Source organism: Cololabis saira, chromosome 8 (genome assembly GCF_033807715.1).
Source record: "Cololabis saira isolate AMF1-May2022 chromosome 8, fColSai1.1, whole genome shotgun sequence".
Lineage (NCBI taxonomy): Eukaryota > Metazoa > Chordata > Actinopteri > Beloniformes > Belonidae > Cololabis > Cololabis saira.
Genome location: NC_084594.1, coordinates 1,168,133 through 1,186,628, shown reverse-complemented (window position 1 = coordinate 1,186,628; position 18,496 = coordinate 1,168,133). Strand labels below are relative to the sequence as shown.

Genomic DNA, 18,496 nt, shown 5'->3' with positions numbered 1-18,496 from the left:
AGTTCTGACGTCAGGAAACCGGATCCGTGCGGCGGGACACGCCCCCTGGGCGTGGCTTTAGCTCAAGCTCCGCCCACTAGTGGGGGGGACCAGACAAACATGGCGGAGCATCAGAAGCTGCTCAGATAAAAAGTGAACATGGTTTTTATTAACAGGATGCGGCGGCTAGGCCCTTTCAAAGTAAAAGCAGCTAGAAAATAACTTCCATTTTGAAAAAATAAAACTTCTAGTTCCGGACGTGCAGAGTCGGCGCTGCAGTCGGAGGAAGACGAGGAGAATAAATAACATCAGTGTTAGTGTTTAACCGGAAGAAAGAGTCCTTTTCTGTTTTTCTCTCGTTCAGAAACCGTTAAAACAAACAAAAAGACGGCGTACCGAGCAGCGTCACTGCAGGCCTCTGATTGGTCGGTGGGGGAGTGGACGCCGGGGAGGGGGAGGAGTCAGTCTGTCTCTGAGGGGGGAGGGGGGGGGGGGCAGGGCCCTGATTGGCTGGTTCAGTGTGTGAGGGTGTGTGTGGGGGGCGGGGCCAGAGGTCAGGGGCGGGGCCAGAGGTCAGGGGGCGGGGCCAGAGGTCAGGGGGCGGGGGCAGAGCCAGGGCGGGGCCAGGAGGCGGGGCCTACGCGTAGATCTCCGTGGTGGGGGCGGGGCCAGAGGTCAGGGGGCGGGGCCAGACGTCAGGGGGCGGGGCCTACGCGTAGATCTCCGTGGTCGGGGCCTTCTTGTAGATGGGTTTCTTCCCCAGGTCGTAACTTCCCTCGTCCTTCTTCTTCATGCGGTAGACGAGCAGCAGGATGAGCAGGACGGCGAACACCAGCCCCACCACGCCGCCGGCTATCAGAGCTGGAGAGAGAGAGGAGACACAGTTAGCATGCTGCTAACACCGCTAACACTAACACCAGCCCCACCACGCCGCCGGCTATCAGAGCTGGAGAGAGAGAGGAGACACAGTTAGCATGCTGCTAACACCGCTAACACTAACACCAACACCACCACGCCGCCGGCTATCAGAGCTGTTACAGAGAGAGAGAGGAGACACAGTTAGCATGCTGCTAACACCGCTAACACCAGCCCCACCACGCCGCCGGCTATCAGAGCTGTTGAGAGAGAGGAGGTTAGCATGCTGCTAACACCACTTTTTTTTTTTTTTCCCCCAAGGCCCCCACCGGCCAGGGACAGGGCCCCGCGGCCCCCCCCCACCGCCCCCCAGGGGCCACCAGAGGCTGGCGCCCCAGACCCCCCAAGCCGACCCCCAACCCCAAGGGCTACGAGATCACCCCCCCCCCGCCCCCACTAGGTAACGAAGCCAATAATCGGGGACCACAGAGAGTGCAATTCAGCCGAATGTTGTTCAGTGGAGGCAGACATTATCTCACTACTAATATGATCTGATAAAAGATTCCTAAAATGGTTGATACATAAACTGGATTTCTTTGCGATACATAAGGCAGTGAGAACCCGGTGTGTCCAATTAGGATCTATTTGAGTGTCTCCCAGGTGACCTAATATACATACCGTGGGGCACACTGGGATTCTGTGGTTGATCCATGTGGATAAATCCTCACAAATCTCCTTCCAGAACCTCTGTACCGGTGTACAGAACCATAAAGCATGCATATAATTATCTGGGGTGTTCTCTGTGCACTGTGAACAGATATTAGAGGTGACAAAGCCCATCTGGAACATCCTTTGTCCAGTATAATGTATTCTATGAAGAACTTTGTACTGTATAAGTTGTAAGTTTGGGTTTTTAGTCATAGTAAACGTATTTAAACATATTTGTGACCAAGAAAACTGGTCGGTATTAAGAGAGAGATCCGCCTGCTAACACCAGCCCCACCACCGGCTATCAGAGCTGGAGAGAGAGGAGAACAGGTTAGCATGCTGCTAACACCGCTAACACTACCACCACTGCTAATGTTACCACCACTAACACTACAGCTAATGCTACTGCTACCATCGCTAATGCTACCACTATTACCGCTAATGCTACGGCTACCACCACTAATGCTACAGCTAATGCTACGGCGTCAGCTACATAAACAGAGACCAGCGTCCACTGACCTGCCAGGACCTCCGTCTTGTTGAAGATGCTCTCGTCTCCGGCGTGAGACATCAGGACGTTGGACGGCATTTCCTCCACCGGCTCCTCCACCCGGAGGATGTCATTGTCGCCGCCGTCCCCGGTGGCCGTTGGTCGCACCGGCCGCTCCGGCTCAGGGATGTCGTTCACGTCGGACTGCAGGGAGAACCAGGTGGTTAGCATCAGTCAGAACCAGGTGGTTAGCATCAGTCAGAACCAGGTGGTTAGCATCAGTTAGCATCAGTCAGAACCAGGTGGTTAGCATCAGTCAGAACCAGGTGGTTAGCATCAGTTAGCATCAGTCAGAACCAGGTGGTTAGCATCAGTCAGAACCAGGTGGTTAGCATCAGTTAGCATCGGTCAGTCAGAACCAGGTGGTTAGCATCAGTTAGCATCGGTCAGTCAGAACCAGGTGGTTAGCATCAGTTAGCATCAGTCAGAACCAGGTGGTTAGCATCAGTTAGCATCAGTCAGAACCAGGTGGTTGGCATCAGTTAGCATCAGTCAGAAGCAGGTGGTTAGCATCAGTTAGCATCGGTTAGTCAGAACCAGGTGGTTAGCATCAGTCAGAACCAGGTGGTTAGCATCAGTTAGCATCAGTCAGAACCAGGTGGTTAGCATCAGTCAGAACCAGGTGGTTAGCATCAGTCAGAACCAGGTGGTTAGCATCAGTTAGCATCAGTCAGAACCAGGTGGTTAGCATCAGTTAGCATCAGTCAGAACCAGGTGGTTAGCATTAGCATCGGGGGGGACTCACCTTCTCCGTGGGTCTGGATTCTGCTGCAGGACTCGCCGTCGACTCTACAAACACAAAGTAAAAGGTTAGTCAGGAGCACCTTAACCGACCGTCCACCAACCAACCATCCACCCCCCTCTCCAGCGGTAGCTGACACCGACCTCCTTCTCCGGACCCCGAGAACTCGTAGTCGTCCTCGTCGTCTTCGTCGTCGCGGAAGGCGAAGTCGGAGCTGTTGGGGGCGTCGCCCGACGCCTCCAGGTCGCCGTCATGGCGCGTCGCCATGGCGACCGTCTGCGTGGTCTTCATGGGCATCCAGGTCTCCATCTCCCGGACCTGCTGGGACACCAGAGACCGGATCTTCAGGGGGGTAGGAACCTTCTAGATCCAGGTCCACCCAAAACCAAACCAGCCCAACCCGACCCCCCCAGACCCAACCAGGTCCCTGTTCACTGGTCTAGACCAAACCGTAGCTCGCAGCAGAAAAACTAATACATCGTGAGAGACACAGAAGCCGGCAGATTCTTAATACTTACTGGGGGGGTATTTACTGTGTATTTACTGTTCCCCCAGAACCATCAGGCTGCAGGACTGGGGGTCCGCTAAGGTCAAAGGTCAGGGATCAGATTTGAGTCATGTGACCAGTTCTGGCTGAATGAGTCAGCAGCTGAATTCTGGTTACCCCGGCAACAAGAACCTCGACATAGAACCTTCCGGTTTGGCTGTGAGAAAAACACAGATTTTGCCATCTGACAAGGTCTCAAATCACTCCGATTTCTGATCAAACCGTAGCTCGTAGCAGAAAAACGAAAACATTGTGAGAGACACAGAACCCGGCAGATTCTGACAATCTTAATTTTATTCAGATATTCCTTAAAATGATTGAGTAAGCTCAGTGCGAAGACAGAGTGAGATTCCTTTGAAGAAAACGTTTGATTACATTACAGTCAATGGAGACAGAGACAGGTATTGGCGCCGCTTTAGCCTTCCCGTTTAAATTTTGTGCTTACCCCGCCTGTCAAAGTCACATTTTATGAATCCCAACACCTATGTCTACATTCTGACCAAAAATTATTTGTCTGCTTTTTACGGTTTGGTCGTGAGCTCGAGTTACAAATAACAATTCAGGTTATTTTTTACTGTTTTTGCCACTCTAGATTTGACGAAAAAGTGATTTCCAGTCCTCGCTTGTGTTCTCATATCTTGAAAAGTGTACATCTTAGGAAAAAACTGTTTGGTGTTTTAAAGAGAAGAGTTTTGAAGTTTGAATGACATTTCTACGTGCAGGTATGAGAAAGTTAGGTGACTCAGAAAAAAGGTGAATATTGGCTTCTTTTTTTACCTCCTCCCATCCACAGTGTGACATTCCGCGCCATACACTTACATGGGAAAATCTCCCCATTAGTTTGGAAATTTGGAAATGTTTTTGCACATGTGAAAACTATGTGTGCGATTGCTCTGAAAATCCACAGAACTGTAGTTAAATTCAGGGCCTACAACTTTCTAAATCGGTTCAGAATTTTTCCAGTAACGGTGTGCGAGTGGTGAGGCCCCAAAGTTCTCCCAATGCGTTCCGGATGGCGCCAAAAGTGCACGTTGCGCAAAAACGTGCGCACCAATCGCTAATAAGTCATACCACTCGATTTCCGCTTAAGGCGCACGTTTCTACGTTTTTACTTTTCGCGTTTTATCAAAGCTGCGGGACTAGTTACGTGCCGAAGTTTATACGGAATAAATAAAAAGCCTGAGCAATAATAATTCAGTAAAAGACTGTACTGTTCCATCCATCCATCCATCCATACCGCCCACTATTTATTTATCTTTTAATTTGCTAAACACCTCCAGTGCAACAGCTGAACAATAGAAGGCCCAGAGGAGGAGGTTGCTGGTTCCAGTCCAGTCCTCTCTCATAACGGCACAATTGTCCAGTAGAAAACCTGTGACTTGCAGAAATGCTGAAGCGTTGGCAACATTCACTTTTCTGCTCCCCAGATGTTGGTCTGGCCGTATCGGCATCAAAAAGCCAAAAATACTTTCAGAATCTGGTCCTGGCTTTTGCTCTGGCTGGCGGATTCAGCAACGTTTAATGAAAACACTTTGAGCTTCTCTGACAGACGTTTTTATAAACTCTGGTGCCGTGTGTGTTCATATAACCGGCATGCTGATTAGAAAGGGTCAGATTCGTCAAGGCTTTTTTATCAACAGCTATTTTTTTTACATAGATTTACAAGTGGTTGAGCAATAGAGAAGGAAACATGTTCAGCAATGAACGAGCACAGACGGGTGTAGCATCACAAACCCGGTGGGCCGTGTGTGCCGGTACGTCAGCTGTGCTGAAGAGACAGCAGCTCTATGAGCGGCATCACCTTCGTGGGAGGTACAACTTTCCCGCTACTGGCGTACGGACGGTAGCTTTTTAGAGCAGAGCAAAAGCTGGCTCTTCTGGCCGCAGCTACCGAAACACCTGCCGTCTCCGCCCGTTTCTTCCATCCATGCCCAGTGTCATTTCATTTTCAGTCCTTTATCGGCCAAATCATCTTCTACAGATTTTTTCTCCATCTTGAAGTCGGTGATACAATGTCGGTGTTCCGGCGAGTGAAACACACTGCACTGAACTCAGTTGACTCAAACTGACAATATCCTGTAGCCTAGCAACACATATTTAAATGTAAACTTTAAAATTACTCATCTTTTCATTTTTTTTTTTTTAAATCAGTCAAACTCTGCATGCCAAGACCTTCCTGTTCCTCCTGACGGGGAAATCCTGTTAGGCTAAACATGACCGAATATTCAGTTAGAAAAGGAGTAACCCAGGGGTCATTTAGGGGTTTTAAAAATCGGAATATGAGCAAATTCTGGTTACACAAGGGGGTTATTAGTCCGGGTTATTGCTGATATTCCGGTTTTAAAAGGGTTATTGACTGATGGAAACGTAGTCTGTGGCGGAGGATCAGTGACGAGGAAACGAACCGGGGACCAACAATCCCCCATCTGCCCCGGAGACATGGGGGCATCTGGTCCATTCAGGGGGGGGGGGGGGGGCCTGGGAGGGGGTCGGGCCCAGGAGAGGGGGGCCCGGTCCTGGGGGGGCGGGGCCCCGGGTGGGGGGTCCTGGGAGAGGGGGAGTGGGGGGGGGGGGCAGGAATGTGTTTCCAGGTCTTTGTGGCGTCTTGACCTCCGAGAGAAAAGCCGTTTATTGTCGTTTAACCTCCTCTGGGACGGTTCCTGGTGGAACCAGGAGCCGGGTCGGACCGATCCGGTTCCCGGTGGAACCAGGAGCCGGGTCCGACCGATCCGGTTCCCGGTGGAACCAGGAGCCGGGTCGGACCGATCCGGTTCCCGGCAGACCTCTGGTTCTAGACGGGGAGACCGGGCCCGGTCCAGGATAAAAGCCCGGCCTGGTTCCAACATTCCTGGGCCCAGAGGGTTTTACAGCAGCAGCCATTATTATTATTATTATTATTATTATTATTACTACATCCTTCTAGAACTATTTATCCTCCTTTCTTCTCCCTGAAACACATCTGAACCGTTTACTGGCTAATGACGCTGCTGGGACCAGAACCGCTGTTCTGCAGGTGTCCAATCCTCCTACCTGATCATATCTATGTGGAAGCTCATAGATACCAGGTAGCAGGATTTGGCAGATGAAAATCAGCTCATAGATACCAGGTAGCAGGATTTGGCAGATGAAAATCAGCTCATAGATACCAGGTAGCAGGATTTGGCAGATGAAAATCCCCCGTCAGATCACGCTGTCACAAACACATATGTGGATAGAACTGTCTGTATCTCACCTTGTTGTGTTTCAATACATTTACAAACTACATATATCTATTTTTTTAAATCACTAATTTCTTTTTGAAAAGAATTAAAATGCACATTCCCAGGAAGTATCATAAAGAAAATGTTTATGCAAAGTTTCATAATCATCAGATTTTCAGATTCATCTGAATGCAGCAGTAGTCTCTTTGAGAAATCAACCTGTGCATAAAAGTGGATACGAGGGGATAGGAGTGGATAAGAAGAATACTTTATTGTGAGTGTACCTGGGTACAGTGAGATTTGAAGCAGCATCACCTCTCCAGTGCAAGACAAATAACAGTAGTACAAACAATAAGAAATATAAGAAATATAAATAATATAAAAAAAATAAAAAAGGTTAAGGTGCATACGAGTGGATACGAGGGCTGGGGTAAAGTAGTTGGGGGTAAAATGCAGATGCAGTAGAAGATCAGCAGCCTTGATAAAGGAAGCTGGAATTGTGATTGGGGCATTTCTTCATCTACAGCTGATCAGGACGATGTCCTGTTGTTTCTGTCAAGGCAACGGTGCTGTTGACGCAAAGTAGGACATTCCACGGGTAGGATCATTTGGCAGAACACCGACCGCATTCCACCGGGAACCGGGACCGGGACCAAGACCAGAACCAGGACCAGGCAGACGGACCGGGCTGGAGGTTCCTGATAAACCGCATTACACCCCGGTCTGTGTGAATACTCCATTCTGATTGGCTGCAGGTTTAGGTTATCACTTATAATCTCTACCTAGAAAACAAGTTGGGTCAAATTGCCTGATAACTTCAATATCATTACTGAATCACCTGCCAGGTGGTAACCACGGCAACGGAGATTCAGAGAATGACGGAGACATGAGGGATTTGGTCATTTCTTTTAATTTATTTGGTGAATTTAACAATTTTGATGACTGGGATGCAGAAGAGGAGAGAAAATAAAATAAAAAGAAACCGGAGAAACGGCACAAGGAGGTGTTAATGAAAGCGGAGCTGAGCGGACTAGAATATCTCCCGTTGCTGAGTCGTATCTCAGGTCCGTCCTCGTTACTGGAGAATCAACACTGTGTCCATTAAGGAGCTTATGGGACGGTAGTGATTGTTCCAGGTTCCAACGGCAGCAGACGAGAGGTTAAATAGTCGCCCAGCTGTGTTTGTTATAAAACTAATGATTTCCACTGAAAACACATTAAAGCATGAAGAACTAATTTAATATTAATGTTTTGTGGTAAGTGGTCCAGCAGATCCCCCCCCCCCTCCACGGCGGTCCGGAGGATCCCGGCCCAACCAGCCCGTCCAGATAAAAACATTCCAGTCGTGCCTGGGCTGCCTGGGCCTTTGTGGGGCGGGAGGAACATTGTTATTGATTAGCTGGAGCCCCCGAACATCCATAATGACCCGGAGGAGAAGAAAGGCCGGGGTTAGGGGGGGCCGGGCCGGCCGGGGGGGTTTACGGCTCAGAGGAGCATCAAAGGACGGGGCGGGAGAAGAAAAGCCGGGCCGGGCGGCAGAATCTGGAGCTCATTTAGGAACCGGCCTGGTGGGAAAGCTGTAGGTGTGTCCGGGTGGGGGGGGGACACCACCCAGGGGTGGGGGGGCCAGGCCCGGGTGGGGGGGCATTCAGACCCCTCCAAGTGTGAAACCCCCCGGGGCCGGCGGGATGGCCAGAGGTCACATTCCAGCAGGACCAGGGAGTGAGACGGAAAGTGAAGCCGGAATGTCGTCAGCGTCTTCACTACCAGGTTTATGGGTTTGAATCAGGTCAAACGGGGAATTTAACTCTTTACTTTCACTCAGTACGGTTACAAGCAGCAGTTCACTCGGGTTTCTGATCGTATAAAACGTCGTTCGGACTTTTAAACTGCATGTAAACTAGGAATGGGTGATATTTTACCGTTCACGATAAACCGTCAAAAAAAATTCCCCACGGTAAGAATTTGTATCTCACGGTAAAAACGATAAATTCCCGTTGATGATGTTTTTGTGTAACAAACATGGCGGAAGGCGGCTCTGAGAGCGAGGAGCTCGTTGTTAAACGAGGCTCCAGCTCCGTTATCTGGAACTGGTTTGGATTTAAAAAGAGACGAGGAGCAAACATCATCTATTATGTGCAGAGTCTGCAGAAACAGCAGGAAATGGTTGTTACAGTTTGATATAACGTTTGACTATTACGAAAAAAAAAATGCACTAGTATCTCATTTTTGGCATGTTCCAACCACAGGTTAATTTGCACATTTTATTTATATTAGAAGACGTCATCACTGACCGTGTTTTGCAGTACAGGTGTACTAATTGGTTTTTATCAATTCAATGTAATTGGTGTAGTTTAGTATCTTTTAGAGCAGTGATTTGGCTCCAAAGACTGAATGTGGTGATAGATTTATATTTACAAAGATGGAGTTGAATTGTTTTTTTTTTGTTTTTTTTTTTTTTTAAATCGACATTCTAATTGTTATCGGGATAAATGCCAGAAATTATCGTGATACATTTTTTAGTCCATACCGCCCATCCCTAGTGTAAACACCTCGATCCAATCTATTTCGGACCTATTTTATGACATTTAATGATCGGATAGCAACACCTAGATAATTCGTTCACAGTGGGAATTTTAACGCCATGTTTACGGAGACATCGGGTATTGCAGTCTGCGCATGCTCGAGAATTTCCTCTGGGGCGCTTCCTTCCTTCCTTCACCCGGAAGTGAAAAGAGTGTTAAATAATTATTTAAACACCTTTTAAAAAGATTGCGAAAGAGATGCAGAAGCTTCATCAGGAACCGGAGCAGATCAAAATAAAGTGGAAAAATATATGGAAGGCGTAACGTTGCATGAAGGGAGAAAAATTAATTTTGTGTCCTGAAATGCCCTGAATTCCCAAAACACAGCTTTAATCAGCCATGCACTCGCTGTTTATTATGACAAATGTAAACTGTGAAAGAGGAGCTAGTTCACACGGGATTTTGCTCCCGTGTGAGACGAGACGAATGGGGCCCCCCCCTCTGCAAGGTGCTGAGTAAAAAGGTATAAAGACGGGACAGCCGGAAGTCCGGGTCAGAGTCTGCTGCGGGTCTAGTGCACGACGCCCAGCGGGGGTTTTTTTGGCCTACTCTGCCAGGACTGTTCGGCTCTCCAGTCTCTTGTGTCGAGGTAAGAGTATGAGGCCTTGGCCCTTTGTAATTGTGTGTGTGTGTAATATTGCTCTGCCATTTGTGGGGGATAACTTGACACCTTGTCCTAGCAAAAAGAGTAATTGTGTGTGTGTCTTTTATGCAAATGCTTGTTTTTCTGGCTGGTAATAAAGGTTCATATATCATTATAGCAAATGCGAGTGTGAGTGTGTGATTCATTTTGGTGCAGCCGACCACTTTTGAGCCTTAAATCGATTTTCTCCCAAAACATGGCGCCAAACAAAACAACCGTCAACTGGAAGTGGCTCTTTGTTGAAATGGTTACAAATGGTTACCATGGTTACAGCGCCACCAGCGCCACGGAGTCAGCCATGCTCTGGACATTTATCCCATTCTCTGAACAGCAGGTAAACTGAGGCCACGTTTCCACGTAGCCGGGTATTTACAAAAACGGATATTTCCCCCTCTACGTTTATAAAAATACCATCATTTCCAGGAACCTGCATAAATAGCTGTTAAGGTGCTATGAGCAGCCAAACCTACAGGGGGCAGTGTAACGAGAAGATAAAGTCATGCTAGCCAATCACAATCCTGGAAAAAACATCAACAAATGACACGAGTAACTTCCAGTTACTTCCAAGATGAACCAGAGTCTTTGGTTTGGAGTGACAGAGAAGTGGAGTTACTTTTAAGTGTGACTTTAGAATATAAAACAGGTAAAATACTAGAAAATATTGACGGTTACAAACTAATTGTAACCACAGGTGTCACTCATGACGCTGGTGACGTTTCTGTCTCATAATGTGACGTTCTGAAGAATAAATGTCCGTTTCTCTCCGTTTACAAGCAAACGTGAAGACGGAGGTTTGAAAAATCTACACTTTGGCCGGAGTTTTCAGAAATGATGGTTTTTGGAGACTTTGAGCTTCGTTTTCGTGTAAACGAACGAACAAAACGCATGAAAACACCACCGTCTTTGACACGAGGAAACGGGGCCTAAGACAAGTGATTGGATTCTGGATGTTTATCTGATACTTCAGAAATCCCATTTCTTTGCTGCGTGTAAACGTACTGACTGTACAGTAAATAAACAAATGTGGCTCTTATTAACATATATATATATATATATATACAATATATATACAATTAAAAAGTGAAAGGTGCAGCAGAATGAGGTAGACGTGGTTATTGAAAGGTGCATTGTTACAGTTATGCCTGTTGGGAAAAATTTAAATCATATTCCATCTTGTATTTTACTTTAAGCCCTGGCCTGTGTTGGGAAAAAATAAATAATCGATTTTCCGATTCTAAATTGATTCTCATTCATTTCTTAAAAAAAAAAAAAAGAAAGAAAAAAAATCGATTAGTATGTCTAAAGATTGATTTTTTTTTTTTACATTACATTACAACTTTTGGTATTTTTTGTTCATGCCCAAAAAAGGAATGTTTTGTTGGACACAAGAATAACTGGTCCCATGTTTTTGCCTTTAAATATGTTTAAAGGTATGAAAACATTAAAGTTTTCAGTTATAATTGCATAAATTGTCTGTATTTCATTACTTTATATTGGGGTTACATTTGCATAAAATGCTCAAACCCAAATTCTCAAATTAAAAACTGAAATAGACCGAAAATGGAAAAAAAAAAAAGCGATTCCCTCCGTCTCTGTTTCCTCCTGGATCTGTTTGGTAATTCTGACCCACGATGTTTCTGTTTCAGTTCTATCAGCATTCTGGGAGCTGATTGGTCCTTACAGCATCATTAGCTGCAATACTTGCTGTTCAATCTCAATAATACTAGTATTAATATGTTGCAGAACTACAGTCATATCATTCATGCAACAGCTGAAAAAACTGTTTTATTAACACTAACCCAAATCAATATCGGAATCAAATTGGATCGAATCAAATCCTGATAATCGATTCTGATTCTTAAGACTGCTTTCGTTTGTTTTGTTCCGATTCAGGGGTTAAATCGATACAGTTGTTCCGTTTCTTGTTTGTGGGGTTTGTGTTCACAAGGCAAACGTCCGTTTCAAAGCTGTTAACAAACGCCATGAACCAGCTGTTCTCTGATTGGTCAAATGAACGTGGAAGGAGTTTCCTCTTCCGTACCCCGGGATAAACAACCGGCCCCTTTCAGCGCAGACCGCAGGCTGATTTATGGTTCCGCGTTACACCAACGCAGAGCCTACGGCGTAGACTCTGCGTTGGTGTAACCATAATTCAGGCTTTACCCATTCACGTATGTTCTACCGGCGCAGAGCGGAGTTCTCACTACAAATAAAAAAATGAACCGTTTCAGGTCTGGGATGGAATCGGGCCGAGAATCTAACCCGAACCTCTCCCAGGAGATCTCGGCTCGCTTGTTTTGTGCCGTTTCCGAGCTTGATTGCTGTGTTCACATGTACCAAACGGTCCAATCTTTAGGGGGAAACGCTCCCTGTTCCGGAACAACTGCTCCAAACGGGACAGAGGTGGAAGCTCCTTAAGAATCAGAATGGAATCAGTTCTTGACATTTGACTCCATCCCCAGCCCTGGTTATTATTATTGTTAATATTATTGCACAGTAGGGGTGTAACGGTACACGTATTTGTATTGAACCGTTCGGTATAGCGTGTTCGGTTCGGAACGGAGGCGTACCGAACGAGTTTCCACACGGACATATTAAGTAGAGGACGCACGTTGTGGAGCAGAGCGCTGCTGCAGCTGCACATGCAGTTGTGCTCACACAGAGAAACAACAAGCAACAGTTTTAGCCGACCAAATCCGCTCCGACCCGGTGTGTCTGTATCAGCGCAGACAGACTGCAGCTTCGCCTGAATTACGGTTCCGCGTTAAATCGACGGCGTAGCCGACGGCGTAGGGTCGCGGTACGGTGTGCGTCGCCGCGTACCCTACGCCGTCGGTTCTGCGTTGGTGTGACGTGGAACCATAAATCAGCCACCGGGAACAAGGGCTCGCTGGGTTGATGTTGATCCAAACTTGTTAAGGATCAAACTCACTCTTATCTACGCGGAAATAACGCTAGAATATAAAGAAGGCGTCCCAAAGTGTGATCTATGGTGAAATAGGAAACTGAAGATGTGCAGCTATATGTGTAGGCTGTTCCCACTGTTCCCTCCAGTTCTGCAGCAGCTTTAGCCCCGCCCACCCCCGCCCGCTGCAGCTTTAGCCCCGCCCACCCCGCCCCGCTGCAGCTTTAGCCCCGCCCACCCCCGCCCCGCTGCAGCTTTAGCCCCGCCCACCCCCGCCCCGCTGCAGCTTTAGCCCCGCCCACCCCCGCCCCGCTGCAGCTTTAGCCCCGCCCACCCCCGCCCCGCTGCAGCTTTAGCCCCGCCCACCCCCGCCCCGCTGCAGGCGCTGACGCTTTCAGTGTGAACGCAGGGTTATAAATGTTATTTAATCTGAGCAACAACTTTAAACTGTTCAGTGTTGCAACTGTTCAATTTTGCACATCAGGGAGAATTTTTTTTTTAAGTCTGAGCCAATGTTATGTTGTGTGTGTGTAATAAATAACTAGCACGTTTATATTTTGCATTTTGTTTTCTTACTGTACCGAAAATGAACCGAACCGTGACCTCCAAACCGAGGTACGTACCGAACCCAGATGTTTGTGTACCGTTACACCCCTATTGCACAGTGATTGATTACTCTGAGACTCAGGTGATGATGTCATCATCTACCCGTCTCTCAACACCTGCAGGAATCAGTCCCACCAACATCTGGATCAGAGTAGACCAGGACCCGGTCTCCAGGTTCCAGGTGGATCTGGATCAGAGTAGACCAGGACCTGCTCTCCAGGTTCCAGGTGGATCTGGATCAGAGTAAACCAGGAGCCGGTCTCCAGGTCTCCAGGACCTTATTATTCACCATATTTGGAAACTTCAGCAGAACTACAACTAGAAACGTCACAAAGGTCTAGAGAGAATGTAAAGTTCCCCCTCCTCTCCTCCTCTCCCTCTCTTACTCAACACACACACACACACACAGACAGACTGCAGGAGATCCAGCCCCAGATAATCCCCAACACTCAGACTGGAACAAAAGCAGCAGAAACTCGGTAGAACGCCCCTCCCGGGACTGGTAGAGAGAAACCCCCCCTCCTCCCGGGACTGGTAGAGAAACCCCCCCCTCCAGAGGCCGGTAGGGAGAAACCCCCCCCTCCAGAGGCCGGTAGGGAGAAACCCCCCCCTCCCGGGACTGGTAGGGAGAAACCCCCCCCTCCCGGGACTGGTAGAGAGAAACCCCCCCCTCCTCCCGGGACTGGAACCCACGTCCACCCACGGAAAAATCCTCCACCGCTCAAATTCCTTAGAGATTAAGACATTTAGTTTGGGAAACAGGAAGTGGCGCAGCTTTCCCTCCCAAAATGGAGACTGGAGCGGTTTGTTGTTGTTCTGGAGCAGAACTGGAACCAGGACTGGAACCAGGACTAGAACTGGAACCAGGACCAGAACCAGAACTGGAACCAGGACTAGTAACAAACCAGGACTGTTGTCCTCTGGGAGGAGCTTCAGGTCCTTACGAACCCGTACTAAAAGATTCAGGGACAGCTTCTTCCCCAAAGCTGTGAACTTTCTCCACCAATAAGCTACCTCATATTTTCTTTGTAATATTTTCTACCTTCTATCCACAACGTCCCAATATTCTACTATCTATGTGCAATACTCCCATCATTTCAAGGGCAATATTATTCTTCCATTCATTTAAGTGCAATATCCCCCCACCCATCCATGTACATTTATATCCTCCCATTCACTCTTGTTTATAGTGTGTGTACATATATATACATTTATGCTTCCTTGCTTACATAGTCTTTGCATGTGTGCACTTTGACGGAGCTGCTGCCTAATTCCACTGTACATGTACATTGATAACAAAGGCTTTCTATTCTATTCTAGTAACTGGAACCAGGACTCGCCTACAGACCCACTGTTTATTGACCTCAAATCCTTAAAATTAATTGATATAGTTGAATCAAACACTGCACTCCTAATGTCTAAGACACAAGTATCTCCTTTCATCAGGTATTCAGAGTCTGTTCCAGCTAGAGAGGCTGGCTTATAGAACCAATACTAGGATCAATACTAAAGAAAGAAGCATATAATAGAACTAAACTAGGAGAAATACTAAAGAAAGAAGCATATAATAGAACTAAACTAGGAGAAATACTAAAAAAAGAAGCATATAATAGAACTAAACTAGGAGAAATACTAAAGAAAGAAGCACATAATAGAACTAAACTAGGAGAAATACTAAAGAAAGAAGCATATAATAGAACTAAACTAGGAGAAATACTAAAGAAAGATGTATAATAGAACTAAACTAGGAGAAATACTAAAGAAAGATGCACTCAAAGTTGGTACTGGCCAATCCCAGCGCGTCCTTACTCCCCCTCCATGCTCGTTGCAGGAAGAGAGGTAAGGATCAGCTTTACTGAACAAACCCCGACACGTCTCGTCAAAATGTCCAAGAAGCAAGCGCCATTATGTAATTATTTTGGCGTTCCACCACCACCAACTACAAAGAGACGCCAAACTGAACCACTACCCGTGGATAGAAACAGGAAACGTGTGTTCGCCGAGAAGTGGCTGCATGATGTTACGCGGCGACGCGTACCGTACGTTCGCGCTCCCGCGTATCCTACCCCGTAAGCTCTGCGTTGGTGCAACGCGGAACCATAAATCAGCCAGTGTCCGTCACTGCGTGCAGCAGTTACCTGCACCAGCAAGACGCTGCTCTCTGATTATGGCTCAGTTTATGAAAACCCCAAATAAAAAATAAATTAGAGAACATTCTATGAAATCAATAAACAATTCCATCATCAAAATTATAACAAATAAAAGGTTCAACATATCTTGCTTTGCATGTAATAAGACTAGGTAATATATTAGTTTCACCTTTTAAGTTGAATTATTGAAATAAATTAACTTTTACACCAAATTCTAGTTGAATTATTCAAATAAATTAACTTTTACACCAAATTCTAGTTGAGTTTTGAAATAAATTAACTTTTACACCATATTCTAGTTGAATTATTCAAATAAATTAACTTTTACACCATATTATAGTTGAATTATTGAAATAAATTAACTTTTACACCATATTCTAGTTGAATTATTGAAATAAGTTAACTTTTACACAAAATTCTAGTTGAGTTTTGAAATAGATTAACTTTTACACCATATTCTAGTTGAATTATTGAAATAAATTAACTTTTACACCATATTCTAGTTGAATTATTGAAATAAGTTAACTTTTACACCATATTCTAGTTGAATTATTGAAATAAATTAACTTTTACACCATATTCTAGTTGAATTATTGAAATAAGTTAACTTTTACACCAAATTCTTCACCTGTAGCTATATTCTACACCTTGGCTGATGTGGACATACGTAGCATAGGAGGATATTTCAGCTGCTATATGGTTGGCTGTCTGTACAGTCATGCAAGTTCAATGCTATTAAAGAACACGTTTTTTCATATAAAATAAACACATTTTTATGCAGTTTAGAAGTTTTGGGGCTTTTTTTTTGGCTCCTGCGCTGCTGAAATCGGGGCGTCCTTTATTTCTATTTCTGAAAGTTGACAACCCTAGGTGCAAAATATGCTTTTATACTGACTCTACAGACTAACACGCACCATCATTTGTTAATTCATCTTTATAAGTGAATAAATATCGTTTTGCCTATAACTTATTCCTGCATCCCTCTTTTATCGATCCGGAGAGACGGGTCACCGCGTTTTTGGAGCCCCAAGTCACATATCCAGGGGCTCCTGTGAGCACCAGACCTAAATAATTATGTGCAGCCCTGGATATAATAGAACTAAAACTAGGATAAATACTAAAGAAAGATGTATAATAGAACTAAAACTAGGATAAACACAAAAGAAAGATGTATATAATAGAACTAAAACTAGGATAAATACTAAAGAAAGATGTATATCGGTTACAGGAGTTAAAATATGGAACAGCCTAAATAATGAATTAAACTGTAGTTCAACAAATACATTTGAAACAATGTATAAATCCAATATAATCGAAAGATACAGAACATTAGTGTGATACAAAACTAATTATATATATATATATATATATATATATATATATATATACATACACACACACACACACACATTATGCTCCATACTATATGAAACAATTACAATAATAAGAATTGTTGTTGTAATAATAATATTTATATACCAAAACATGTAATGATTGGTCTTTAGTTTCCTTTTGTTTTCACTCTTAGAGATTGTTGTTGTTGATTATTAACTTTCTCTGTTAGTTTTTTTTCTGAGATCTGTTTGTTTCTTACTTGATTTTTCTTCATATTTACGTTTGTTTTCCTTCTTGTCTTCCTTGTGTGTTTACTTTGCTGTTTTTTGTTGTTGTAGATTGTTTGTCCTTGTTGTTTTAGTATCAACTATGAAGTAAACCAAGTCAAAAAGTGAAGGCACAATAAGCTCAGGCTTCAGCCTTTTGGGCGAGTTATTCCTTACTTCTTTTATTATTTCTTCCCTACAAAAGGAAATTAAATGTACCGTATTTATCAATGGAAACTGATCGACCAAATAAAATACTACTAAAACTGAAACCAGGACTAGTAGAAACCAGGACTAGTAGAACTGAAACCAGGACTACCGGTGTTCTGCCAATTTCTGCTACCTGCCGAGAAATGCTACTTTGCGGTTCTGCGCATGCGCAGTCGATTTTCAAAGTTTGCATCATTTATTGCAGGATGTAAAATTGATAATATGGGATGTTGAGTATTTGATCCTTCAAAATACAACCACCCATGACATGAATTGCATTAAACTTGGTGAACATTATACGATAAAGAGAAAAAAAACTATTCTATGGCTGTATTTGCTATTAATTCAGTCATTGGGGTCATTAATAACATTCTTATTTACAATAACGGCCTGCCAAGAGACAAGGAAGTGGTTTAGGGAGTAAAACACAGTAAAATCGTAGCTCTATAAAAAGGTATTAAACCATTATTAGTATTTTTTGTCAAAGCAGCAGAAGTTGGCAGAACCCCGGGTCGAGCGGGCCGAGCAGCGACGGCCCCCCCTGCCGGGGCCCCGCCGGTCCCCGGGCCGCGGCCCCCGGCCGGCCGGCCGGCGCGGGCCCCCCTGCCGGGGCCCCGGCGGAGGAATTCCGACCGAGACTCGGGACGGAATCGAACCACCGACCCGCAGCGGCCCCGACCCCCACCCCCGGCTCCTCCGGGCCCCCGGGCCGGGGACCGGGGCCCGGGCCGGCTCTAGTCCCCGCCAGACTCGCTGCTCGCTCGGTAACTTTCAGCGCAGTTTCCCCCAAAACTTCCACAACAACTTACCGACTCGGCGCAGACGGAGGCGGCCAGCAGGAACGCGAGGCTCAGGCGGATCATGGCTGTCCTCCCGGGGGGCTGTGGGCGGCTGGTCGGGGTAAAGAAGCGTGGCTGGGGGGGGTTCCGTGTAGGGGGGTCCGCTCTGGTCCTTCAGTGTCCGGGTTAGAGCTCTGCTCGGCGGCTGCGTCTCAACGGAATGAGCCGCGGATCCGCCTGCTCGGAGGCTTTATAGCTCACGTGGTTCCCCTCCTCGACCAATCAGAGGGCGCGCTGACGTCACGAAGCCGCCGCTCGGGCCCCCTTCCGGGAAAAAGTCCGGCGTTACGTCACAGACAAACACAGACGTGAGGAGGAATGTTTGGTTGTTTGTTTGGTTGCTACAGGAGTGAAGTGGAAAAGGCACCGTTTTAAT

General features: G+C 46.0%; 1 protein-coding gene across 3 annotated transcripts; it reads right to left on the bottom strand.

Annotated features, from left to right (window-relative positions):
• Positions 1–555: 555 nt before the first annotated feature.
• Positions 556–18,286, bottom strand: sdc4 (syndecan 4). Of its 3 annotated transcripts, XM_061728329.1 has the most exons (6): positions 18,091–18,286; positions 2,978–3,155; positions 2,838–2,881; positions 2,062–2,236; positions 689–840; positions 556–616 (listed from the first exon to the last, which is right to left on the bottom strand). In XM_061728329.1, the coding sequence occupies exons 1-5, from the start codon at positions 18,142–18,144 to the stop codon at positions 689–691; spliced, it is 603 nt and encodes a 200-aa protein (XP_061584313.1). In that variant the 5' UTR covers positions 18,145–18,286; the 3' UTR covers positions 556–616. The 3 variants fall into 3 exon arrangements, with proteins under 3 accessions (XP_061584313.1, XP_061584312.1, XP_061584314.1); XM_061728328.1 differs by lacking the exon at positions 556–616 and having other exon boundaries at positions 623–840; XM_061728330.1 differs by lacking the exon at positions 556–616 and having other exon boundaries at positions 623–840; positions 2,978–3,152; positions 18,091–18,285.
• Positions 18,287–18,496: the final 210 nt, after the last annotated feature.

Bases quoted from the DNA above. Each gene is read 5' to 3' on its own strand.
- sdc4 (XM_061728329.1), bottom strand. From the start codon at position 18,144: ATGATCCGCCTGAGCCTCGCGTTCCTGCTGGCCGCCTCCGTCTGCGCC. The intron at 2,237-2,837 runs GTGAGTCCCCCC...TTCTCCCTGCAG, and splicing joins AATCCAGACCCACGGAGAAG to TCCGACGTGAACGACATCCC. The intron at 841-2,061 runs GTCAGTGGACGC...CTCTCTCTCCAG, and splicing joins CAAGACGGAGGTCCTGGCAG to CTCTGATAGCCGGCGGCGTG.